Source organism: Amphibalanus amphitrite, unplaced genomic scaffold, assembly GCF_019059575.1.
Source record: "Amphibalanus amphitrite isolate SeventyFive unplaced genomic scaffold, NRLGWU_Aamphi_draft 001479F_arrow, whole genome shotgun sequence".
NCBI classification, from domain to species: Eukaryota; Metazoa; Arthropoda; class Thecostraca; order Balanomorpha; family Balanidae; genus Amphibalanus; species Amphibalanus amphitrite.
In genome coordinates this window covers 124,831-150,816 of record NW_024882972.1, presented here as the reverse complement: position 1 = coordinate 150,816, position 25,986 = coordinate 124,831, and the positions used below count along the sequence as shown (strand labels likewise).

The 25,986-nt window shown below is 50.1% G+C and overlaps 1 protein-coding gene across 1 annotated transcript; it reads right to left on the bottom strand.

Annotated features, from left to right (window-relative positions):
* Positions 1-4,499: 4,499 nt before the first annotated feature.
* LOC122373342 (rab11 family-interacting protein 2-like) lies at positions 4,500-10,992 on the bottom strand. The gene is made up of 3 exons (XM_043351307.1): positions 10,775-10,992; positions 8,651-8,756; positions 4,500-4,641 (listed from the first exon to the last, which is right to left on the bottom strand). Exons 1-3 carry the CDS (start codon positions 10,842-10,844, stop codon positions 4,500-4,502), a joined length of 318 nt encoding a protein of 105 aa, XP_043207242.1. The 5' UTR covers positions 10,845-10,992.
* Between the last annotated feature and the right edge of the window lie 14,994 nt (positions 10,993-25,986).

The following is a 25,986-nucleotide window of genomic DNA, read 5'->3' as shown; positions in this document are numbered from 1 at the left end:
AGCGCCACAAGGCAATCAACAAATGTCCTAAATGGACTTTCAAAAATAAAGAATACTTAAAAAGACGCTTTCAAAACGTGCACCAGGGAGACTTTAAGCCCCGTTTAACCCTATTCCTGGCGGGGGGGGGGGCCTCAGGAGCCCCCCCCCTGAGGTTTTTTGGTTATTTCTCCCAAACGCGTTGAGCTAGGAAGCTCAAATTTTCTGACTTTTCCTAAAAGGCTTCTACGCAACATGTCTGAAAATTTTGAGTTGATCTGACCTCAGGTCAGGTCACCAGAGGCGGTTTGGTGACCCTACCTCAGAAAAGTTTGCAATCACGCCAGAGCTAGAGTTTTTGACCGATCAAGTTCTTCTCTTCAGGCTTTAGTTAGGGTACCAGTATGTGCAATTTGTATATCTCGGAATTTTGATATCGGTGACCTAAGGTCAGGTCAGTTTCGCGACCTCCCCATTATAAGTCAATGGGGGAAAAATCAACTCCCTGTTTTTACCACTAAAACGGGTCGGAATGGCCCCATATACCATACATGACTTCATATACGATCACCCTTCACTACCTTGAGGTCTGTTTTGCTGTTGGGCAGCTGTGAGGTCATGTGACGTCATCAAAGGTCACAAAAGGTTTTTGGCCAATAACTCCGTACAGGAACAAGATACAGACGCGTGGATGGTCTCATTGTGTTCAGCTCGTCAAGACGCATCGAATGATATACATGATGACCTCGAGGTCACGTGACCTGAGGTCAACCTTTGACCTTGACCTTTCGAGGTCAACATATATCATTCGATGCGGATTGACGAGAGGATCACGATGATGCCCTTAGTTTGTTCCTATCTTGACTAATTCGAAAGTTATTCGAGAAAAACTCTCTCCATATCTAGCGCCGCCATTTTGACTTTTTCGACCCCTGTGACGTCATCTTTGATCTGACCTGAAAATGACCTTAGTAAAAATTGTAGACCTTGTCCATGCGTATCCGATGCCGTTTACCGCTTGTCGCTATCTTGCTTCGTTCTCGAGATCTCAGGGGGGGGCCGAATCGGCCCCCCCGCCAGTTTCTTGTCCCGGCGCACACTGGGCCGGGGGCCCGGAAAAGTGCTAGAAATTATCTGTGATTGAGTTGTTGATCTCAGTGACAAGCAAACATGCTAAAAACGACGTGGGGCTGCTTAACCCTCGCCGGACCTATTGTCGGACCCCCACCCCCCCCCCCCCCCACCCCCTCGGCCAGCCGCGGGGGAGGGTTGGTACGACCCCTTTTCGCCGTTTCGCCCCTAATGGAGCTAGAGCCTCGCGGAAAAAACAAGCGTGTGTGCCGTTTCAAGATGAAACGATTGATACCCGATTTTAAGGTCCCAGGTCAACCGGTAACCTCTGAGGTGAAGTCAAAAAGCCCAAGGTAGGGTTTAGTTTTTGGTAAATAATTTCGCAAAAAATGGCCGCAGAGCAGCGATTTTGGCACCATCGTGTTCGCCTGGCTCAGGCGCGTCGAATGGTATATTTTTTGTCCGGGTGAGGTCAACTTAAGGTGTTGACCTCGAGTCAAGGTCAGTTCAGAGCCCATCAGGCCACGAACTTAATCGAAGGAAGTCGTATTGCATATCATTCGATTCGGGAGGTCTTCCCGAGTCCATTGGTGGCTTTCCCGAGTCGCTGGCTCAATTTGATCATGAGTTATTGACGAGAAACTCCTATGACCGTAGTGACGTCATAAATGACGCCACGGAAGGTCAAAAATGCAAAAGTAAAGCATCGGATCTTGCAAGGAGTGCATGAAATCACGATTCCGTGTGCTTGAGATAGTTTGAGATCATTTCATGCGCAAAAACAACAGTTTCCTTATTTCCCCATTGACTTTTATTGGTGAGGTCACGTGACCTCGAAGAGTAGCAGGCATTAGCAAAAATTGCGAGTAGGGCATGACAGATAGATGATTAGTGGTTTGTATGGCATGGTCATTTTTAGCGGCTCGAAATAACATTTCTCAAAAAGTCTGACTAAAGAGCAAGTTGTTGTTGATTATCACTGACTTGTGTTTGGGGGTTAATAACACTGAATTTGTTTAGTTTGGGCCAAAAATTTTCACAGCATTGTGTGCGTTGATCAATTCTGAGCTCAGGGACATATATTTTATTCTGATTATACGCGTTTGTTTTTCAAAACTTCCAGCGCTTTAAAGAGCGCCGGGCCTTCAGTAGAGCGGCGAAGTGACAATTGCCCCTACATCATGTGGTTTACTGGCGCATATCTCGAAAAGTAGCAGGGAAAAGCAGCAAAGGACCTATATGGAACGAAAGATGAGTAATCAGAGGCTAGTATAAAATGTTCATTTTTAGCTGCTGGAAATCACATTTTTATAAAAGTCTAATTAAAAAATTAGATATGATTTTTAATTACGTCTTGCAGCTGCTTGCAAAAAGCTAGCTTATCTTGCAGAAAAGCGATGCAATATGTAAGAATGATGTTGGCACAGTGAACAACAGTGCCCTAAACTAGTCTGTGAGGAAATTTCGTTCAAAACGACGATTGGTCAGCTAATAAATTACCAGTAAAGATCATCATGAAAATCGGTAAATGTGGTGGCCACTAGAGAGTCTAAATTGTCTTGTGTTTGGTGACAACTGACGACCTCAATTTTGACCTTAGGGAAAAACTGGCATCGAAATCGTATTCTTCGATCAATTTGGGATTAAATGATACCTATTTTGTTCATATTGCGGAGAGTCAGTTTGGGGGAATTTCTAGCGCTTTTTTGGGCTGCCGGCCTACAGTGCGGCGGAGCCCGCCAGGAATAGGGTTAAGGGTTCATGGGTGGGCCTGTGGCGACGCCTGAGTATCGATCACACACGCACACCGCCCCTTTCCATCCCCTATATCCCGCCGTTCGAAGCCGTTCGTAAGTAAGCCGCTGACAGCCGCGCTCGGGCGGGGTCTCATCCACTGATCACCAGCGGCATCGCGGTCACATCAGCGGCACATCAGAGACGCTGACTACGATCACCGCACCTGCCAATCACACCGCGCGCGGCGCTGGTGTGACAAAGGGCCGAGCGGGCCGCTCCCAGGGGGTGATGGGCAGTCGGCGGCACTGCGGATCTGGCCGCCAACTGCCCGCTCAGCGCGACTGACATAGCCGCGGCCCGCACACAGATCAGATGGGATCACCATGTCATCCGTCCGCCATCTGACGGCCCGGCGCCGCGATCTGCGGGCCGGCGTGTCCGAGCTGTGAGAGCGCGCTGACCTGCGGCTCACCCTGCGCCACCTTGGTGACCCGCCGCGCCGCCGTGAGGCCCAGATTCCCACCGGCCCGAGATAGCGTCCCGGCCGGCCGGCCGGCCCCCGCTATCAGCCGGACAAGCCGCAGTGTTCTGGTCCAGTGCCGATTGCGTCGGCTCATCTGATATTTTTCGGTGAATGCATTAATCCCGATTGTTGAGATTCCATAATCACTTCCTTGTTGCATAAATTTGGGCAGTTTCCAACCAACAAACAAATTTTCAAACTAAGACCATGTGTACACCACAGACCAATGTCCCGTGACGTCAAACAGACGTTCCCAGCCACCGCACCAAGATAGGCCCGCATAATTAGGACAGCGCCGGAGCGCTCCACCTGTTCCACAGAGGAGCCCTATGACCCTGACCCGTTGACCGGCGACTCCACCTGTTCCACAGAGGAGCCCTATGAGCCTGACCCGTTGACCGGCGACCACCCCTCCCCGCCACCCTCCTTTGGACCGACGTCAGCCTCCAGAGCCGCCCGGAGCCGGCTGACCGGCCCGGGAGGCGACCTCCGGGCCCCGCCCGGAGCAGGCTGAGCGGCCCGGGAGGCGACGTACCTGTGCCGGGGACCGGGCTGACCTGACGCGGCTGACCTGTGCCGGGGCTGACCTGTGCCTACTAACCTGTTCCTCCGACTGACCCGTCCCTACTGACAAGTCCCTACTGACCTGTCCCTGCTGACCTGTGCCGGGGACCGGGGCTGACCTGACGCGGCTGACCTGTGCCGGGGCTGACCTGTGCCTACTAACCTGTTCCTCCGACTGACCCGTCCCTACTGACAAGTCCCTACTGACCTGTCCCTGCTGACCTGTGCCGGGGACCGGGCTGACCTGACGCGGCTGACCTGTGCCGGGGCTGACCTGTCCCTGCTGACCTGTCCCTGCCGACCCGTCCCTCCTACTGACCTGTCCCTCCTACTGACCTGTCCCTCCGACTGACCCGTCCCTGCCGACCTGTGCCGGGGCTGACCTGTTCCTGCTCACCTGTCCCTGCCGACCTTTGCCTACTGACCTGTCCCTTCTGACCTGTCCCTGCCGACCTGTCCCTTCTGACCTGTCCCTGCCGACCTGTCCCTCCTGCTGACCCATCCCTGCCGACCTGTCCCTGCCGACCTGTCCCTGCACCTGACCTGTCCCTGCTGACCTGTCCCTCCGACTGCCCCGTCCCTGCCGACCTGTGCCGGGCGCGCGCGTGGGGCGGGGGGTGCTCGCTCACCGGCTGCGGGGCGTCTCGTAGGCGTCGTGGTCCGAGAGCGCCACGCTCGTCTGGCCCAGGAACTCGTCCACGCCGAGGAAGTTGCGGTGCAGCACCGTCAGCTTGATCTCGGCCGTGTTGCCCTGCTGGGGGATGGTGCTGTGGAAGACCAGGGAGGCGGGTCACCACGGAGGCAGCCTCTCGGTCACCAGGCTGGGGGCTCTGATACCTGCAGCGGGAGGCGGCCCAGCCCGGGCACACTGCAGCGACCGGCGGGGTGCCGGTCATCGACACTACATATCGATATTGCTCAGCATACAGACATGTATATCGAAATCGCGACATCATGTTGATATTAGTGAGCATCGCGATAACTATCATATCGATATTGGTCACAAAAAGCATATCGATCGTTCAGCATACCGACATCACATCGATATCGGTGGCGTACGGACATCATATCGATATCAGTTAGCATACCAACATAATATCGATGTCGGTCAGCATAACGAAAACATATCGATATCGGTCAGCATAACATTATATCGTATCAGCGGCATACCGACGGAGTATTGATATCGATCAGCAGAGGGACACGATCTCGATATCGGTCAGCATGCCGACATCATATTGGTGCGGTCGCGGATATCGGCGAGTTTAGCGCCACTGTGTTGGTATCGGTCCGCCTTCCGCCGCTCGGGGGTACCATGTCACAGCCAACAACAGCCACAGTCAACAGCCACGGGCAACAGCCACAGCCACAGCCAACAGCTGAGCCGACCAATGCGAACCGCATCCAGCCGGCAGCGATTGTAACGGAGAGTGACAGGAATTTCACGGTAAAACAGCGCCGAATTCTACCGCAATTAGACCCGGAGGAGAAGTGCTGTCACGTCACCGGTAAATAGCTGGGTAAATGTCTGCTGGATTAGCCACAGAGCTCGTACTCGACACATGCACTGCCTGGTACGACAAGTGGCGATTCGGCCACGGCCGTCACCCCAAACCGTTTCCGTGCCACTCCGGCCGGGCCGGCCGGGCTCCCCCGATCCGCGGCCGGCGCGGCGGTCGGACCGCTTATCCTCCCTGGGAGGAATCGGGCGCACCGCGGCCGGCAGCGACGGTACACTACACACCACACAGGGCCTTTCCAGCGCCATATACCACACAGGACCCTAGCACCATCCGGCCGACAGCCGGGGACGAGCGAGCGCTGTGACCTCGCCCGACCCCACTGCCAGAGACTGGTGAGAAGCTGACACGGGATGGATTCGGCGTGTAGCTGAAAGATCGGGGCATAATAATCCGCCACGCTCCACGGATGCTGGATCCACGGATCCACGGATGCAACTACGGTCCACGTAGCTGGACCGTGGACATTTGTCATCCACCTTTGATTAGCATTACCATGCCAAAAAACAACAATAACAAAATTATCCACAACGCGTCTAGTTTATGCAGTCACTTTATTACTTCGGGCTGCATATGGCAAACGGCAAGGTGCTGGGTAATGTACGGAGAGCTGACATTACCGGGTGGCGTGGCGTCGCGCGCCCGAGGGTAGGCAGGCCACCGCTCTCACGTAGCTCGTGCCCGGAAAATTTAGCAATCGCACACGCTCCAATAGCCATAGGTAGTCGCGAGAAAAAACTCACTGCGACTCACTTCAGACAACGGACCCCCCAGCTAAGGTTAAGAACACACATCCCAGACGGAGCACTATCTTATTAAAAACATTTCAAAACTATGTGGCCGTGACTGGGCGTTCCGGAAAAGGTATGGATTATTTAAGGCGCAGAAGTCAGCGAGCCGTTGACTCCGCACCGATCGGGGTTCCGCCCACCGGCTCACTCTGTTCCGCATGAAAACGGCGGATACACAGCGGCCAATGCAATGCTAGGCGCCCCGAAGGATCTGGACACTGACCCTCAATCCGGTATGACGTATTGCCAACAAAATAAATGCGTGGATCACGTCCTCATTACTGCCAGTAAGTACACGCACCATCAGATAAGGCCGCTTAATCTGGCTAAGAATGGCCTTCACGCTCCAAGGCTGTTCCTTGATAGATAAGCACTCGGAGCATGGATACCAGTTGTGCCAGCTTAGCCGGAGTTTTCCTCTCACCCGGCATGACGTAAGAGATCATCGCAGCAGTGAATACGTGGAACCGGCCTCCAGTCCCACACATCACAACCAGCAGCGACCCCACACATCACAACCAGCAGCGACCTCACACATCACAACCAGCAGCGACCCACACATCACAACCAGCAGCGACCCACACATCACAACCAGCAGCGACCCACACATCACAACCAGTAGCGACCCACCAGTCTCCACCGGCACCACACATCATAACCAGCAGCGACCCCACACATCACAACCAGCAGCGACCCACACATCACAACCAGCAGCGATCTACACATCACAACCAGCAGCGACCCACCAGTCTCCACCGGCACTACACTACACATCTGCCTCCTGTTACACTTGAGTTCTGTGGAAATGCTATTCCCGATTCTAGGGTAGTTAAGAACCTCGGCGTGATAGTTGATCGGCATCTCAACTTTGAAGCCCACATTGACGCCATGTCCCGTAAATGCGCTGGGATCCTGATTGCCCTGAACCATGCACGCCACGTTATACCCAGTTCTGTCGTGAAGGGCATTGTACAGGCACTCGTGTTATCCATTGTGCGATACTGTATGTCTGTATATGGATCATGTACTGAGACCCAACTCCACCGTGTGCAGAAAATCATCAACTTCTGTGCACGTGTTGTGACAGGAAAGCGGCGATGTGACCACATTTCTGACGCAATATCGCAGCTTCGCTGGCTCACGGCTAAGCAGCTTGTGGCCTACCATACAATGTGCGCTGTCGATCGGACAATAAGGTCAGGCCAGCCGGACGCCATACTCCAGACTTTTGGACCGCGAGCGCGTCAGCGGCACAATCATGACACCAGACGGGCTGATCTTTATACCCTACCAACAATCCGAGTTGAGGCAGGCAGGCGGCGACTCTGTTATCGCGGAATGTCACTCATTAATAACTCGCGCATTGAGCCCGGCATTCCATCTTTTCGGGCTGAAGCGAAGCGATTTGCTATGTCGTTGTGAGCTTCAGTGTTTTGGTGTCGCGCTCGCGCGCGCCCGCGTGCATGCGTATGTGTAAGAATGAGAGTGGCCGTAGTGTCTCTTGTGTTCCAGCTTCCCTGTCTGCTCTACATAAGACGTGAATGAGTGAAAAGCCACGTTTATTGTGGACCTTATTCGAATGCATCTGAATCTGAATCTGAATCTGAATCATCACAGCCAGCAGCGATCCAACAGTCTCCGCCACACGTCACAACCAGCAGCGACCTCACACATCACAACCAGCAGCGACACACACATCACAACCAGCAGCGACCCACACATCACAACCAGCAGCGACCCACCAGTCTCCATCACAACCAGCAGCGACCCATCAGGTCTCCGCCACACAGCACAGACAGCAGCGACCCACCAGTCTCCATCACAACCAGCAGCGACCCATCAGTCTCCATCACAACCAGCAGCGACCCATCAGGTCTCCGCCACACATCACACAGCGTCGTCTGTCGCCGACTTTACGCGAGTTATACATGAGAGCACCAGTGGTTCCATCCGGCCCCTTCATGTGCCGCGCCTCAACAACTAGCTTCTCTATCTCTAATTAAATTACAATCGATTTACAATCTAGCTCTGCTGAGTGGAATCATCAAATCTACTCTCCACGTCACCAGCGCCCGTGACAACGGGGCCAAAGTTGGGGAAAATCCGAGTGAACTGTGATTAGAAGACGCAAATCGACCGACCAGGTCGCAGGCCATTAATCATACATAATAAGATGTGGTAACCATTGTGTAGACGACAGACTCTGACATTCGTAAGTCGTCACATATCAAATCTAAAATTTTCAAATAATTTATCTACTCCGTCTATACATGCTGCTATGGCTTCAGAAAAGCTTTCACGACATTAAGTTAACGTCAGTTCACTTGCTCTCATGTGGCATAAACGTAACTAATTAATAATTTCATATAGTGTTCATTATACTCTAAGCCAGTGCATTCACAGGGCCCGAGGGGACCCAGTCTCCTCACATGGACCCGAGTGCCCACAGGGCCTAGTGTACTCACAGTTCACACTCCTCGCACCACGTCACGTCCGGCGGGGCCTTCTCTTTGACGGAAGTCTGGAATTTCTCCTTCCCCAGGCTCATCACCACAAAGCAGTCGTTGGTTCCTGGCGGCGGGCGGAATGGTCTGTGGTCGCAGTTCAGGGCCAGGGGTACCGGTCGGGCCAGTGGTCACCCAACAGACGTGGACGCACATAGCAATGTCTGCATTAGTCGGCGTAAATAATCCATCAGTGATCCATTACGTCAACTAACACATATAGTCTGCCACCATAGATGAAAAAAGCGTCCGTCATATCGAGCAGTGAAAGCATGTGGGCACTGAACAACAGCATCTATCAAATAGTTACCAAGCACATGACAAACTATATGCGGCGATGTCCCTTAGATCTAAAAAATCGTGACGCCATCAAACATTTTAAAACAAAAACGTGAAATTATGCAACACTGAGTACAACGAACGTCATATCTAGATTATTATCGCAGTCAGACAAAGTGAGCGTGTCGCTGTAAAATAACCCGAGATGGCGAGCACAGGCGCTACCCCGGCGCTAGGATAGCCCCTGAGATGGCGAGCACAGGCGCTACCCCGGCGCTAGGATAGCCCCTGAGATGGCGAGCACAGGCGCTACCCCGGCGCTAGGATAGCCCCTGAGATGGCGAGCACAGGCGCTACCCCGGCGCTAGGATAGTCCCTGAGATGGCGAGCACAGGCGCTACCCCGGCGCTAGGATAGCCCCTGAGATGGCGAGCACAGGCGCTACCCCGGCGCCAGAATAGCCCCTGAGATGGCGAGCACAGGCGCTACCCAGGCGCCAGAATAGCCCCTGAGATGGCGAGCACAGGCGCTACCCGGCGCTAGGATAGCCCCTGAGATGGCGAGCACAGGCGCTACCCCGGCGCTAGGATAGTCCCTGAGATGGCGAGCACAGGCGCTACCCCGGCGCTAGGATAGCCCCTGAGATGGCGAGCACAGGCGCTACCCAGGCGCCAGAATAGCCCCTGAGATGGCGAGCACAGGCGCTACCCCGGCACTAACAGGCGCTACCCCGGCGCTAGGATAGCCCCTGAGATGGCGAGCACAGGCGCTACCCCGGCGCTAGGATAGCCCCTGAGATGGCGAGCACAGGCGCTACCCCGGCGCCAGAATAGCCCCTGAGATGGCGAGCACAGGCGCTACCCCGGCGCTAGGATAGTCCCTGAGATGGCGAGCACAGGCGCTACCCCGGCACTAACAGGCGCTACCCCGGCGCTAGGATAGTCCCTGAGATGGCGAGCACAGGCGCTACCCCGGCGCTAGGATAGCCCCTGAGATGGCGAGCACAGGCGCTACCCCGGCGCCAGAATAGCCCCTGAGATGGCGAGCACAGGCGCTACCCCGGCGCTAGGATAGTCCCTGAGATGGCGAGCACAGGCGCTACCCCGGCGCCAGAATAGCCCCTGAGATGGCGAGCACAGGCGCTACCCCGGCGCTAGGATAGTCCCTGAGATGGCGAGCACAGGCGCTACCCCGGCACTAACAGGCGCTACCCCGGCGCTAGGATAGTCCCTGAGATGGCGAGCACAGGCGCTACCCCGGCGCTAGGATAGCCCCTGAGATGGCGAGCACAGGCGTCACCCCGGCGCTAGGATAGCCCCTGAGATGGCGAGCACAGGCGCTACCCCGGCGCTAGGATAGCGCCTGAGATGGCGAGCACAGGCGCTACCCCGGCGCTAGGATAGCGCCTGAGATGGCGAGCACAGGCGCTACCCGGCGCTAGGATAGCCCCTGAGATGGCGAGCACAGGCGCTACCCGGCGCTAGGATAGCCCCTGAGATGGCGAGCACAGGCGCTACCCCGGCGCCGTCACCGACACCACCACTGTGCCACGCTGTGCCACTTCTCCCGCAGCGGAGCGCGGCGCCGCTGGGCCCACACCAAACACTGGGACAGCGATGGGACACTTGGCCGATACTGGGACACTGGGACAGCGATGGGACACTCAGACGATACTGGGACACTGGGTAACTGGCCCCCACGACCGACGGGGGGCACCCAGCACAAACTGGGACAGAGAAGGACAGAGCCAACGGCAGCAGAGCTTTGACAGGCCGCTGCTGAGCCTGCATGTAGCAGCCCACTCACCATGTTTTCCCTTGGTCAGAAGGCCCCTGGCCCTCTGTACTGTTAGCTGAATGTGAGTCGGCATCCACATCGTCAAATCACAGCTGAGCTCCTAGGAAGACATCAATCCTGAAAATAAATGAATGTGTTGGTATAATTAGAGAACGCTCTAATGCCCTACCAAATGAGCTAGGGGATGCACCATTGTACAGTACACCCTTGTTACTTTATGATAGGTATTCATTTTTGCTCACTCTGAAGCCTGAACCATGCGACACCACTTTTATGCCAATTCATTAACTTTTTGGAGGTGGGAGGGTCCCTTTAAAGGTAAAATGTCTTAAACAACTCATAATCCTGCTCCAAAAAGAGTAGAATCACTTTGTTCGGAGCCACTTGGTCTCCCGAATCCTGCAGCACTAATTGTAAATTGTACAGTGCAGTCAAGATGCTGCAGTGCATATCTCTTTATTAGTTGACCAGGACTGAACCCAGTGAAGAACCATTGCTTACAACTTAATGCCACATTCTTTTTTAGGCTGTGTAGGGGAAGACGGGGCAAGACGGGGATGCGGGGTATGACGGGGAGGTACTGAAATACAGAATTTCAGAGGCGACTGAACGGGATCACTGGGGTTATTTACTTCCTTTAGACCAGAAACGACAATAACAAAATTATTGCGGCCCTGTGACCACAGCAATATTTTTGATGGGTTTGGATGTGAAAACGTATGTTTATGATCGGAATTTACGGGGTCTGGAAAAGCGAGTTCCTGGTTTTCAGTGTGAGTGAAGGTAATCTCTTGATGATTGTATACTAAGGTGCATTTATATGGTGGTCAACAGTGTGTTTTTATTTATTCTAAATAGTGCAATTTTGTGTGTGTGGCGTCCTTAACATTTTGTGAACGTGCCGGGGTAAGATGGGGAGTTCCATTTTGGGGCAAGATGGGGACATCCCCATCTTACCCCTCACAATCAGCAAGCAAAAGCTCTGACTAGATAATCACTCATACGGGCGTGTGTGGGATTATGGCGAAGCAAATATGGCTCTTCATTTACCTGAACCGTCCTTTTCATTACCAAATCACCGCTCTCTTGTCCGTGGAGTGGTTTCCCTATTGGTTGTGTGGCGCGCTAGCGCCGATAATTTACCTACGGCGTTTAATTTACCTACCACCTACCACTTTAGCGGCAAGGTGGATGTTAACCTTCGCCGGTATTGGTGTTTTTCCAGCCGCGAACGTAAAGGGGGGGGGGGGGGGTCCGTTGGACCCCCTTTGCCGTTTCGCCCCTGATCAAGCTAGAGCTTTGCGTAAAAAAATGAGCGTGTTGCCCGTGACGAGAGGAAGTCGATGATACCCAATTTTAAGGTCCTTGGTCATTGGTTGACCTTCCAGGCCAGGTCAATGGCCCAAAAGTCGGGAAATCGGGACCTGTTAGAACGTCGTAAAGTGTGGCTGCTATGGGGTTTTTCGGGGTGTTGATCACGAATATCATGTTAGTTTTGATCACAGATGATGTCTTCATGCATTTAGGCCAGGTCGCGTCAGGCCAGGTCAGGTCAACCAGTAGGGGTCCTGCCGGGTATTCGTAGTAAACCGCTTCTGACAGCTTTGTAACATGTTACGAAGGCACCAAAACTACTTCGTAAATGTTCATATGGTTGCTTAATTCGAATTCCGCTCCAAAAACTGGCCTACAAACATGTACAACTCGAATAAGTGAACCAAGGTCATCAAAGTTCAATGACCTGACCTGACCTTCAGGTCATCGCGTGACGGGGTTAGGTTCTCTAGGTCCACTTTTTGTACGCAATGCACTTGAATAAATGAAACTGTACCTTAAAAAAAAAAATACCAATGTATCCCCATCTTACCCCATGTCCATCCCCATCTTACCCCTGGTAGTGGGGTAAGATGGGGATCTAGCTATGTTTTTAAAAATCAGTTTTGGGGTTTCAAACAATAGTATGCATCTAATACTACATATGGGAAAAGATGCCCAAGTACCTTTACTACATCATGAAAGCAACAAACTTCGGCTGCTGTCCATTTTTTGGCAAGCACGTGAGCATGAAGCTTAACATCCCCATCTTGTCCCGCTTTCCCCTAACTAAAAAAGCCTCAAATTGGTATTTCAATTTACAGCCTTTGTATATCAAGCTGGCTTCAGCATGTGACCCTGGTTCATAAATCATAGACCTATGAATGCCTCTACGCCTGGTTCCATCAACTATGTATGCATTTCAGTGCCAAGTAGGTAGGTACCTATGCATTCATGGTCTGACTAGAAAAGCTTGAAGGAAAAGTAATCACTTATCAACCAGCCATTGTCTGATGCATTGATATTGAAATCAAAAGCACACACAAGCTTCACATTCCATAATCATCCCATGATCTTCACACTTTACCTTTCTTGGGATAGCATACACTTACTGTGCATACAATAAACTTTATCAGATAAATACCCACAGTATTTAGATCTATATGTATCACCTGAGCAGTTCTAATCTCCATTTGGGAGCGATTACCGGCAAGATTTTCTATTGCTTGCAATCTATTCCTGGGAACAATTTTTTATGATCCCAAATAACGGGTGTCAAGTCCAAAATGAGACAAAATTGAAATCGCTCTATTTTCAACCTCCCTTTAGATATTCACCTGAAATTTGGACAGAATGTCCATACATGAATTGCACGAACATGATGTTAAAATATTGTGGCTACGTATTGAGGTCTGTCGTCATGGAGCCTTTGAGCAAGCAAGCCGCAAGAGACACTGTCGCGAGAGTAGTTGACAAAACTCGAACTTGACTAAGGCTCAGGTTTTCCGCCACGTTAAATCGCTTGGTATTCCACGATCGACTGATATATCGCGTTATCAATACATTCCTAGACAAAGGACACACAAGACGAGCTCAGAATGGCAGGCCTGCTCCCAAAATGTCAGCAAAGAGGCGCCAAGACCTTGTTCGCATGGCAGACGGCAAAGTCGGCGTCTCACTTCGTCTCTTAGGCCGCAGCTTTGGCATAACGCATGGCAGAGTGAGACAAATTCTCAGAGAGGATGGGGTAAGATATAGGATGCGCCAGAAAGCTCCTCAGGTATCTGCTCAGCGAGAACAATCTCAAAAGGGCCGCCTGCGACCCCTTAGCCGGGGAAAACTGAGTGCCACTCGAGACAAGATGTCATCATGGACGATAAAAGCTACTTCACCTACACTGGCTCGGAAATACCACAAAACCGTGTTTTTTACGCTGGGCCTGGTGGAGACACACCTTCAAATGTGACGTACCGTCCGATAAGGAAGTTCCCACGTACGCTTCTTGTGTGGAAAGCCATATCACCCAAGGGAGTACCAAAACCAACAATTGGCCCCAGTTCAACAAATGTTAGCGCCCATGTCTACATCACAAAGTGCCTGAACAGCAACCTCAAACCGTTCATCGAGGCCAGCTACCGAAAGGGTGGATAGGCATTTTGGCCAGACTTGGCTTCAGCTCATTATGCACGTGCCACGTGCCAGTTTCTGGAGGAAGCTGGCATATCTGATATTTAATCCGCGAGGAAAACCCGCCGAATGTCCCGCAGCTGGGACCAATTGAGGACTTCTTGGGCATACTTAAACAAGAAGTCTACCGCGGTGGCTGGACAGCGTCATCTGATCAGCAGCTGCGTGCCAGAATCTTGAGCAGCATCAAGAAAATTGTCCCGGAGGTGCCGCGATCGATGATGAAGATAGCGGGAGAGCACGTGCGTCTGGCAGACAGGCATGGACCCCTGGTTCAGATTCACTAGTACCAGTGAACTGGCGACAGAACAAGGTGTATGTGGTGAAAGTTTCGTTAAAATATCTTATAATACACAGTGTCTACCTTAATTTTGCGTTTGTCCGTCAACGGACGTCGTCTGCCCACACCCACTTCACACCAAGGCCCACACGGTGACTTGGGGGTGATCGTAGACACTTCACTGAAGTTTCACGAACACGTTGATTGCTTATCACAGAGGGCCTCTGGGATTTGCCACAGCTTCCTGCGAGCTCTTGCTTCCCGTTCCCCGAAGTTAATGATATTTCTCTTCACAACCCATATCCGGCCCGTTCTTGAATACATGTGTCTATGGCATGTCTATGGCATACGGGATTCGTTGGCGACATGCGTAAGTTAGAGCGCATTCAAAGGCGATGGACGAAGCGTGTACAAGGTCTCCGCGAGCTTACTTACGCCGAGAGGTTGAGTGAACTAGGACTGTACTCGATTCAGGGACGCTTAATAAGAGCGGACCTTATCCAATACTGGAAGATTTTCCATGGAAAGAGTCACATAATGCCGCAGTCCATGTTCACTCAGCCCCAGACCGGCACTCGAGGCCACGCCTTTAAGATCACTGTCGCTCACGCCAACACAGACATAAGACAGCGCTCGTTTTCAAACAGATGTGTGCATCTCTGGAACAGCCTACCACCAGATGTTGTTAATGCTCCAGACCTTCAGTCATTTAAACATGGATTAGTAGGAGCTATTCCGGATAGACTCGTCGAGTATATGTAAGTTGTATGATGAACACTTTTTTACTATTTGCTATTCTATTGTAAAAACACGATGTAGTCAATGTTAGTCTAAATGGTGGCGCAACACTCCAGTTATGTGCGTGTATGCTATGACGATGTATCCTGAGATTGTCAACTGGCGCGCCATATGAAGCAGGGTTCCTCCCGTCCTTCCATCCATCCATCGAGCCTTTTCCTTGCCAACTGGTGGTAGTGGATGGAACCCGACAAGGTGAGTTGACAAGGTGAGTCCCATTTTGAACTTGACACCCGTTAGGCAACAATTGGTATGTCATGTCAGGTTGGTTTGTGATTTCTTAATTATTATCTGATACATTATATCTCATCTCAATCTATTTATTCTCTCTATTTTATGGAATTCTGTGGAGTTTTTCAAAATTACAACTCTGCTGCACTTCACACACATCACAAGCAAGCATTGAAATGGTGCTGTTAGTGTACTCTCACTCATCGTAATACAGCTGGCATAATTTTAATATATGAAAAATCATTGTCCATTTCAGAGTTTTCATGAAGGCTTCCATGTTATTTAGCATGGAGAAGTAGATTCCAACCATAGGAAATGTGTCTTCAGGTAGGTAAAGGTCAAGATAATCACCCAGTGGCCAAGTCGGTGACCAAGAACGTGATAGAGCCAAGGCCCAAGAATACTTCCTAAGGTTGAAAAAAGAGACCACACATCAATACTTGTGATACTTTTACACAAAACATTTATAAATCACACCCAACCATACTGACACACTAAGTCAGGTACAGTTATGTTACTATTCAGATTGGTAAGCTCAAAGCTGACTGCTGAAATCATAGTCAGGTTGGATAAGGTTTTGTTATTTTGGCCACTAGTGTATCTGAATTTTTAGAATTAAATGAGCACATGAACAATTTTTGGTATTACTATAGGTGTGTGACTGTTTGCAGGTCTTGTAAAAGCTCATTCATTCATGCCAGAATGCAGCATACCAGTACCTTACATATTATTTTGTTTAATGGTCTAAGATATGGCTTTAACCTGAACCAAATACCTAATTGCAACAGCTCATGGTGAAATAACTAGTTGGGCGGTGATGCACCACTCTAGTCGTTTTGAACGGTTCTCTCCTATGGTTTGTGACAATTAATATGGTCCAGGTTGGTGCGGTTTCTATTCTGATTCAATTTCAATTTTAAACCTAGGGTGCAAAAGGGCAATTTCTACCAAATAATAGGAGCAAATTCGTAGGTAATTGTGATGATGTAAAGGAAAGCACAAAAGGCCAAAGGAAGCAAGATGGAGTATGAACACCGATAACTCGTTATCTACCAATAATATCACCATCCAAAACCGAGAAACACACAATGCAACATAAATATATTCTGATACGGCCTTGGCGTAAATATTGACTCATTGTAGTCAGAAGCTGCGCAGTCAATACATTTTCAGTGTAGGTTGACACTACTAAAATAATGGTTGTTGCCTAAGGTTATCTCGCGCCTGGTCTAAAAAAAGTTTCAGATATCATGCAATTCATAACATATTAGAAAAGCTTGTATTGTGTGATATACTGACATAAAATATATTATACCAGTAAACGCCTTTTTTGGCGAAGAACGAGCGAGCGAGATAGTGAGCCCTGCACGTGTGGATGGGCGAGAGGGTACCTACTTCCAACGGGCTTGTGGAAAGCGTGGAAAGCACCCTTCCAACCGGTCGCTAGCGGTGTGCCAAATTTGAACGCAATCGGCCCAGCCGTTCCTGAGATCTGGAAGCGGCATTCTGCACGTGCGCACGTGCAAACGGGGTCCAAACTGACTTTTGCGCGGCCGGCGGCACCCTACTAACCGGTCCCCAACCCCGTGTACCAAATTTTAGCGCAATCGGCCCAGCCGTTCTCGAGATCTGGAAATGCCCCCTGCACGTGCGCACGTGCAGTAGCACCCTAACCGCAACACATGGGAATGCATTGCCTGGTGGTTGCCTACCTGTATGCCAAGTTTCAGCGAAATCGCCCCAGTAATTACCGAGTTACTGAAATGGGAACAAATTTGGCACCTCTTCTTTTTGCATTTTGCACGTGCAGTGGGGGTCACTCACATTGTAGATCAAGAGTATCCATGGGTGTAGGAGCGCCAAAAAAATTGGTGAAGGATGCCACCTGAACCTTATGAAAAGGGACAGGACCGTGCCAACCAACACGCACAGTGCAAGCGGGGGGGGGGGGGGCGAATTTCGCCAACCCCTTGTTTTTCGCAGATATCTTACGCCCTTATCATCCCATTAACGTCAAATATTCAATGCCTGCCTAAAATTGAATTGTGCATCTTGCCATGACAGCAAGATGTACCTAAATCAGGGCCTCGGCTAAGGAATTTTGACTACTGGGGCAAATGGTCAAAGCGTGTTGACCCGCGCCCTGCTGGGAGGGGGGGGGGAGGTTTTTGAACACCCACTCACCCCCCCCCCCTGCGGTTTTTCGCGGATATCTGAAAACGGCGGCACCTTATCATCTATCAATGTTATACATTTTGTGAAAATTTCAGACCAGGGTCCTTCAAGGTCAGGTCACCAGGTCGCTACAAGTGGCCTCACCTCATAAACACATCATACAATGTTTCAATGTAACTATGCCATAGCTACACCAAGTGACGGATCGCTTTGAAGCTTTCAGCAATTGATAAGTGCAACAGTATGTACAAAATTCGGAATTTTCATATCGGTGACCTAAGGTCGGGTCAATTTTGTGACCTCTCTAGGTATTATAAGTCAATGGGAGAAAATTCAAAGCCGTCTTTTTCGGACGAAAGTCATTCTAAACACTCTCAAACACTAAATTACAAGTAACTTTGACACACTGAACATGAAAACGGTACCCGTGACCCCTGTTTATGCCCCTGAGGTCATCTCAGGTCACGAATCTCAGGTCACGTATCTAACAGTTTTTTGCGACTAACTTTTGAAAGAGGCATGCTAGAGCGATGAAAACGCCTTATATATGTTCAGCTCGACGATACAGATCCACTAATATGCAACATGACAATGTCCGGTCAAATCATGACCTTGACCAGAGGTCAAATTTTTAAGTTGAACTTTCAATGTCAAATTATAGTTCATTCGATGCGTCTTGACAAGAGGAACACGATGTCGGTAAAAGAAAGCTCGTGCAAGGCTTGAGTCAAAAGTTATTGCAGAAAAACTGTTCCCGAAAAATCGTCTATTTTGGCAGTTTTTGCCCCCTGCAGGCAAAACCGTTGACGTTAGGTCAAATCTGAGCGAATTATTCAGAAAGGGCGTTAATAGGGCTATCGAATGCGCTTTTCCGTGGCGCTGTAGCTCTATTGGTTCCCGCGCTATGCGTTGGCTTCTTGGAAATTGTCGACATTCGACCTGGAAATCGGCGAAATTTTGCCTTCAATGACCTCTGGTGACCTGACCTTTGACCTGACCAGAAAAGTGACCGAAGTGATTTCGTCATTATTTTTGGCGCTCTTTCGAACGCCGCCTTCCGCGTATCGCTACGTGGCCCAGGAGCCGAGTTGGAAGGGGGGGTGTTCAAACATCCCCCCCCCCCCAGCAGGGCGTGGAAATCCAGGACCCCAGCCGGGCGCGGGTTAAAAAACAGACATTTGATCAACCGTCGAATCCAGTAGTTCTAAGCATAGGTAGGTGAAGACCCTCCCTTGCATTGTCCAAGATTGGTGAAGGATCCTTCACCAATCTGAAACTTTGGTGAAAGGTATCCTTCACCAAAGAGATACGTTGCTACACCTATGAGAGTATCCGACCTTTGGTAGAAGGGATGCAGCTACCCTATAAAAATTACCTAACGCAAGACAATCGCCCAAGCCGCTGCTGGCTCTCAAAATCACTACTTTTGCAAAACTGCTTGAACACCCTTGACTTTTCACGTGGCACGTGCCACGACGGTCACTGAGATGTATCAAAAGTAGTCAATTACGGGGTAGAAGGGATGGGGCTACCCAGCAAAAAAGACCGCAGGCCAATCGGTCCAGCGGTTGGCGCTGAGATAGATAGGTATAGGTAAGCCTCTCAAAAGCTTTACAGGCCGGGCCGGGCCGGAGCGGGCCGCTCATAGGTAGGTACAGGTCACCGCTGAAGTAATGTGGGGTTATACTGTAATCGAGCAAAACATAGCGCCATTCCTTGACGGTAGGATGTATCGTCAAAGGCGAGGATCGCACAGCTTCGTATTTCAGTTAGACAACTTTCTCTATAATGTGTATGTGTGTCACATTATATGTGTGTATGTGTGTTATAATGTGTCACAATTCTACCTGCCACAGCATACTCGCTATCATCTAAAAACTGAAATATCGAGCCCCTCGGAGCACCCCGGAGTCATGTTTCTGTGACCGCCACTGAACACAGAGCTGTAAACCTACGCGCGTGCGTACAGTAGGTCTATTAAAAAAGTCCCCAGCACCAGTGGGCGCTGCCTTCGCTGAGCCGAACCCCCGTCTGCCCGTCCCATATCGCGCCGGGCTCAGGTGAGGTAGGGTCAGCGGGACCGCTCGGTCCGGCCCGCGGGCGGTGGACGGGCGGCCGGTAACGCTTTCCGCCAGCCAGCTGTAGAATCCAACAAACGGGACGGCCACCGCTCAGCGCAGCGAAACCGGTGTTAAAGAATGGCAGTAGATGTTCATGGCCACAATGATTATGAGATAGTCATTGTTACTTGTTAGCCCGTGCCCCACAGGAATGCCTAGACTCTCACGCCCTGTTGGAAGGGAAATGGGGATTGAGCATCATTCTTATAACTCAGCTTTGGGCATTTAAGTGGTATTCGAAGTAGCGTCAAAAGTAGCAAAAAGAAGAAAAAAATACTTCAACTAATTTTAGATCGGGTCAGAGCAAAAGATCATGTCACCAGAGGTCATCGATGGTAAAATTTTGCTTGGACAGGGTGCGTTGCGCGCACCGGTGCATTGGGTTTCCGATTTCCATGGAAACATCAACAGACTCGGAAGCTCGTAACGCTAGCGTGGAGCCGAATTCATATCAACCGCCGCAACAATGCATGGCAGCGCAGCGCAGCGTGCTGCAGCGCGGGGCCGTGAAACACCGCCCAGGGCTATCCATGTGTCAGGGCAGCCCAACCCACGTGATGGGCTCGGCCCCAGCGGAGCATGAGGCCCAGGACTCCCGCCCAGGCCCCCTGTCTCCCCCTAATTCCTGTCATCCTTCCCACTATGAAATCGACCGAAAGAGGCTAACCTAACACAACAAGCAGCTCGTTTACCGCTATGTCTGAATAATATTGTCAGATTTAATTAAGGTCAACGGCTTAGCACGTAAATAACAGCAACTGCCACCATCGGTATTATGAGAAAACCAATTGCTTTTCCACAAACACTAAAAGTTTTAAGCTAAACTTGCATGAAATTAATTTTACCAGCCTCGTGTTCCTCTTATCAAAACGCTTCGAATGAATCAAAAGTTGATCTTTAAAGGTCATTTGAAATATTTGGCCTATATTCAAAGACATGACCTGACCAGAAATGGTCATGATGCATAGCACTATATTAGATTCGTATCGTGGAACTTTACAATCACTTTAGATGATTTCATAACTTAAGCATGTCTATCAAAAATATTTATTACATGGCTCATGTGTAAGCTGGGTGTGTGATCATGCTAACAGAGTATGTTGAACGCAACTGATAATGTTCTGTTGGCCACAATTTCTATATTTAATTTATCCTCCCGGATTTCATATTTTTTTATAAATGACACCTTGACGATGTCGAGAAAAAACGCTTAGGAGATTTAACAGCCTGAGATACATTCAGTATAAGGAAGGGTCAAGGGTGCTAGATTCCTTCCGTCCTCGCTATCCTCAGGGAAAACCAATCCGCATCGCCCCCAGTCTTCATGCTTCCCTCTCTGGACTGGAGTTCACCCCACCAGGCAACCTGTAGTTGATGTTGGTTCCATTTCAGGACACATAATCCTCTTCGGGTGACCGTTTGGGATACGGCTGGACCGTCCCGACAGGGCAATCGTCCCACGGGAATTGTCACGCTTCCGCAGATCACTGTCGCTGGCTCGCACAACCAAATTACTACACCAGAGCATAGTTATGTCATAGCTCTGCAAGGGCCTTCTCAGACCGAAAAAGATGGCCCCCAACAAAACAAACAATTTTCTCATTCAGTATTGTATCTCATCAGGTACCACATGTTTTCAGAGTGTTTATTATGCGTTCCGTCCGAAAAAGCGCAGTTCAACTTTCTCCCATTGACTTAACCCGGCAGTTGCTGGGGTATTTCGCCACCCACCGTTTGCTGGGGGTGGGGGGGGGGGCGTTAAACGCCCCCAGCCGATAACTCGAGAACCAATAGGCGCAGCGAAACGCACGAGGCGGCAAACGAAAGACCGCGACGAGACGCTTCAGATGAGTACTTTAAAGTTGAATTTTGAGGTCACAGGTCAGGTCAAGGTCAGGTCAAACACCTGAAATCGGGCTTTCAGTAGCATGGACTTCAGGACTTCGCAATGGGCGCCTCTCGTCATAAACTCTGTCAAAACGGTACACAATCCATCATATAAGGCCTACAAGAGTGTCAGCTCCATGTAGGGGTCAGTCAAGCATAGGTCAGGGTCAAGGTCAGGTCAACCGGGCAGGCACATATCCCCGAAAATCAAAACTAATATTCGCAGCCTGTGACACATGTTTTATGGGTAACTTGGGGGCGTGGAACACGATGGTGACATTCATTTTACCATATGTGTACGTGTTTGGCTAAAAAAAGTTAAATTTAAGAAATGCATGTATCATGGTCGTGAAGTAGTCACGAGAAATTGCCAAGATTCAGTTCAAGATTTTGGAAAATGCGGAACGATAATCAACAATCGAAGATAGCCATTTGATTGTTCATGGTATTGGCAGTCCAATGAGGTTTACGGCATGTCTGTATGTCTATTCTGTGATTTTATATGATTTTTTGAACATATGCCGTTTTTGGTCGAAAACTCAGAAATCATGACGTCACTAAAACCTCGATATCTCAAAAATTTTCCGACCGATTTTTTTGAAACTTTGTCACAATAAACTTCATTTAATTCTTTACAGGTACCCAAAATTTGGCGCGCCTGCGGCGCGCCGTTTTTATGCTATGGCCCGGCGAAAAAAGTGGGGGCGTTTAACGCCCCCCCCCCCCAGCAACTCGCGGGTTAAGCGATCTCAAAATTGACCCCACCTTTCTGTCAGCAATGTCAAACTTGCAAAGTAAACGTTTCAAATACATACATATACTGCTGCCCATTGAAATCGCTGAAGGTTCTAAAGCGATCGGTTAGTCGATGTATTTAGATATGATGAGCACAGGAACTTTCCTTGAGGTAAGGTCACTCGACGTGACCTGGTGTTATGACCTTGAATTGAAAGACTTGGGCGGGGAAAATGGGTCATTTGAAATCTTAAAATGTTAGATTTTAACAATAATTGCAAAGACTATCCCGGCCAAATAGTGAGTGAGAAGGGAACAATTCCCCAACCCCATGTTTAGCTCCTATTGTGGCGCTATTTGGCGCTAATTGAGCTAACTGCTAGAGCCTCGCGGAAAAAACGAGCGCTTGCGTCGTTACGTGACGCAGCGACTGCTACCCCATTTTAAAATATCAGTGACCTCCAAGGGCCCCAAGGCATTGGATCGGTTTTTGCTGAATAACTTCGCAAAAAATGGTCGCATTATCGTAATTTCGATACAATCGTGTTTTCTGTTCTCAGACGCGTCGATTTATATGCTTTTTTGCTTAGGCGAAGCAATTTAGGATGTTTAGGTCAATGTCATGTTAGGGCAACACAGGTCACGAAGCTGTTAAAAGGAGGACATGCTGCATAACATTTGATTCGGCAAGTCTTGCAGAGTCCATTGATGGCTGTCCCGACTGGCTAGCTCATTTGGATCGAGAGTTATTGACGAAGCACTCCTATTGACGAGCACTCCGTCACGCAAGGTGAACAATGCAAAAGTGAAACATTAAACCTTGCCAAGAATGTATGAAGTCACGATTTCATGTGCTTGAAGTATAGTTTTAGGTCATTTCCGACGCCAAATTAACAGTTTCCATATTTTCCCATTATGCTCATATGACACTAAGTGCATTACGGATTTGCATCATTTTATAACCGACAACCGTGCAGTCAGCAGTCTGCAGAGGTTAACTTAAGACGTCATAGTTAAGTGACCTGACATGAAAACGTGGTTGATTTCAAATGATCCGGCTTGAATCAAATGTAAGGCATATGAAATTTCAGCCTTCTATCATCAGTGTGCTTTGAGCTACCACAAAAAAATACATGGTGGCGGCATCCACCCCTTCTTCTCGTCCGGCGAGCGTAAAACCTCGCTTCGAATTATTGCAGGTAATGATGCGACCGAAAACAAAACATTTATCTGTGTCTAGAACGGCCGCTGACTTGTTGGACAAGATCCCCAATCTTAATTTGTTAGATGGGAATAAAATACTCGGCATAATTATATGATACATATATACCCCTCGATTTGCCCTCGCGCTAAGTCAATTCTAATCATCACTGTCGCTTTTTTATCCGAGATGATGTCGCCGCTAAACGGGTTGTTTTGTTTGCTTGCTTGCGTTGAATGGTCATTACGGATTATTGAAGGATTATGATATAATAGGAATGGGGTAAGGGAGGATATGCACTGCAGTGCAGGTGCTTGATTTAGATCACAAAGGCATCATTTCCGGCATCGTGCAGAGTCACTATCTTCCCCTCCTCTGCACTGCGGCATCTCTGCGCCCCACACACGGCGTCCTCACTCCACGGCCGGCCGCCGCCAACTGACCCACTCGCCGGGCGCCGCGACCTGACCCGTGTCACTGCCGCGGCCTGCGCAATAGAGTCGGGGCTGGAATCCGGGGGTTCGGCCGGCCGGCCGCCTCTGGAGCGGGGGACTTTTTTAGTAGACCTACTGTACTACGCAATAGTAAAGAGTCATTGCTGGACCCTCCAGTAGAGAGTAGCCATTGATGATCCGGACGATAGAATATCTCTCTGACAGGCGAGAAGGGGAGGGTCAGAGGTAGGGAGGGCGGGCGGTTGCCCGCGGGGCCTACTGGCCATGGCGTAGTGGGAGGGGCTTGGTTGGCGGTAGGCTGACAGGGACACCAGCCGCAGGGCAACAGTGAGCTCTGACCCGAGGCGTGCGAGAGCGATGCCTGATGCCATTTTGTGAAGCAGCCAGCGTGTCACGGATTCACGTGGGACCTTTGACTGAAATAACTATCAAGGCTACAGTTTTGAAGAAGACTTAGAGACATGTTAGTGTGGAGAGCAAATAGATATTATAGGATTAAATTGGACTTACTTCACAAGAGAATCGTTTTCGGTCGGAGCTTTCGACATGTATTACATGTCCTCTTCAGCGAAGGTCGGTAATCGGGGCGAAAATAAAACGTTCGGGTCGAATCGAATCGCACAAGATGATTCGCACAATCATCTTGTGCGATTCGATTCGACCCGAACGTTTTATTTTCGCCCCGATTACCGACCTTCGCTGAAGAGGACATGTAATACATGTCGAAAGCTCCGACCGAAAACGATTCTCTTGTGGAGTAAGTCCAATTTAATCCTATAATATAGTTTTGAAGAACTTAGTTTTTTTAGAAAAATATCAGGGTTCCACAGTGCGATTGGGCTTTTGAGTCAATTCTTTTCCATTCGACACCAATATGCTTAATGATCATTTTCAGAGATGTTGGGGCTGCTGCTACAACTCCCTTTTGGGGTTCCTGCTACAACCCACTTTACTAAAGTTGCACTTGTGCTGTTCACAATTCCTCCCGATCCACCCGACAACGCCCGATCCCGTCCGACCGCCGATCCACTCAGGGCTCGCTGATTTTTAACATCCGACCGGCCGTAAGTTATCGTCCAAAGTTTTATCTGCGTCAATGTTTTGTGCATACTTGTGCGATTTTATGTGCGCCGCCGGAGTATCACCACTGAGAGGGTTGTGCGTCCCTACTCTCTACTCTCTCCTCTCTCTGAAAAGTCGGGGGGGAGGGGTCGAGGCCCGTTTTTTACATTTTTAATGCCATCCTGACGTTTTTTTTTTGCAGAATAAAGTGGCCGAAATCTGGGGAGAAATCGAAAATTGGGGGGGGGGGGGGGGCTATGGCTACGAAGGTCAGTCCATGTCGCTGCCCAAGTGGCCCACCAGTCAAAATTCCTTAGCCGAGGCCCTGGGTCATGTTGCATATCAGTCGATGCGTCTCGGCAAGACAAACACAATGAGGCCATCCCCAGCGTTCTATCTCTTTTCAATCGAGAGTTATTGGCAAAAATCTGTTTGAAGCCTCAAATGACCTCGGATTCCTATAAATCTGAAAATCAAACGTTATTTCTCAGGTCAGACGGCCTGCACTGGTGACTCCTGTTCTCTGGGGCTTGGCGCGGTGTTGCCCCCCCCCCCCTTCAGTCGATCTCGGCCGGCCTCGGTCCTCGGCTGGAGCCTGAGCTGCAGCTCCGCAGCGACAGTCCGCCCGCGGCAACACTGAAACCGTGTCACCTCCTCGGCCAATCAGCGCGCAGCAGACAGCCAGTCAGCTGAGCGCGCCACCGCCCGGCAGGCCGGAAGCATGCTGCGCGCGCCGGCAGTGCGTGTGGTGTCGGACGGTTTTGGACGGTTGGGGC

Coding starts and splice junctions, on each gene's coding strand:
- LOC122373342 (XM_043351307.1), bottom strand. CDS start 10,844: ATGTGGATGCCGACTCACATTCAGCTAACAGTACAGAGGGCCAGGGGC. Junction 8,757..10,774: donor TCTGACCAAGGGAAAACATG/GTGAGTGGGCTG, acceptor GCCCGCCGCCAG/GAACCAACGACTGCTTTGTG. Junction 4,642..8,650: donor TGGTGCGAGGAGTGTGAACT/GTGAGTACACTA, acceptor GGTCTTCCACAG/CACCATCCCCCAGCAGGGCA.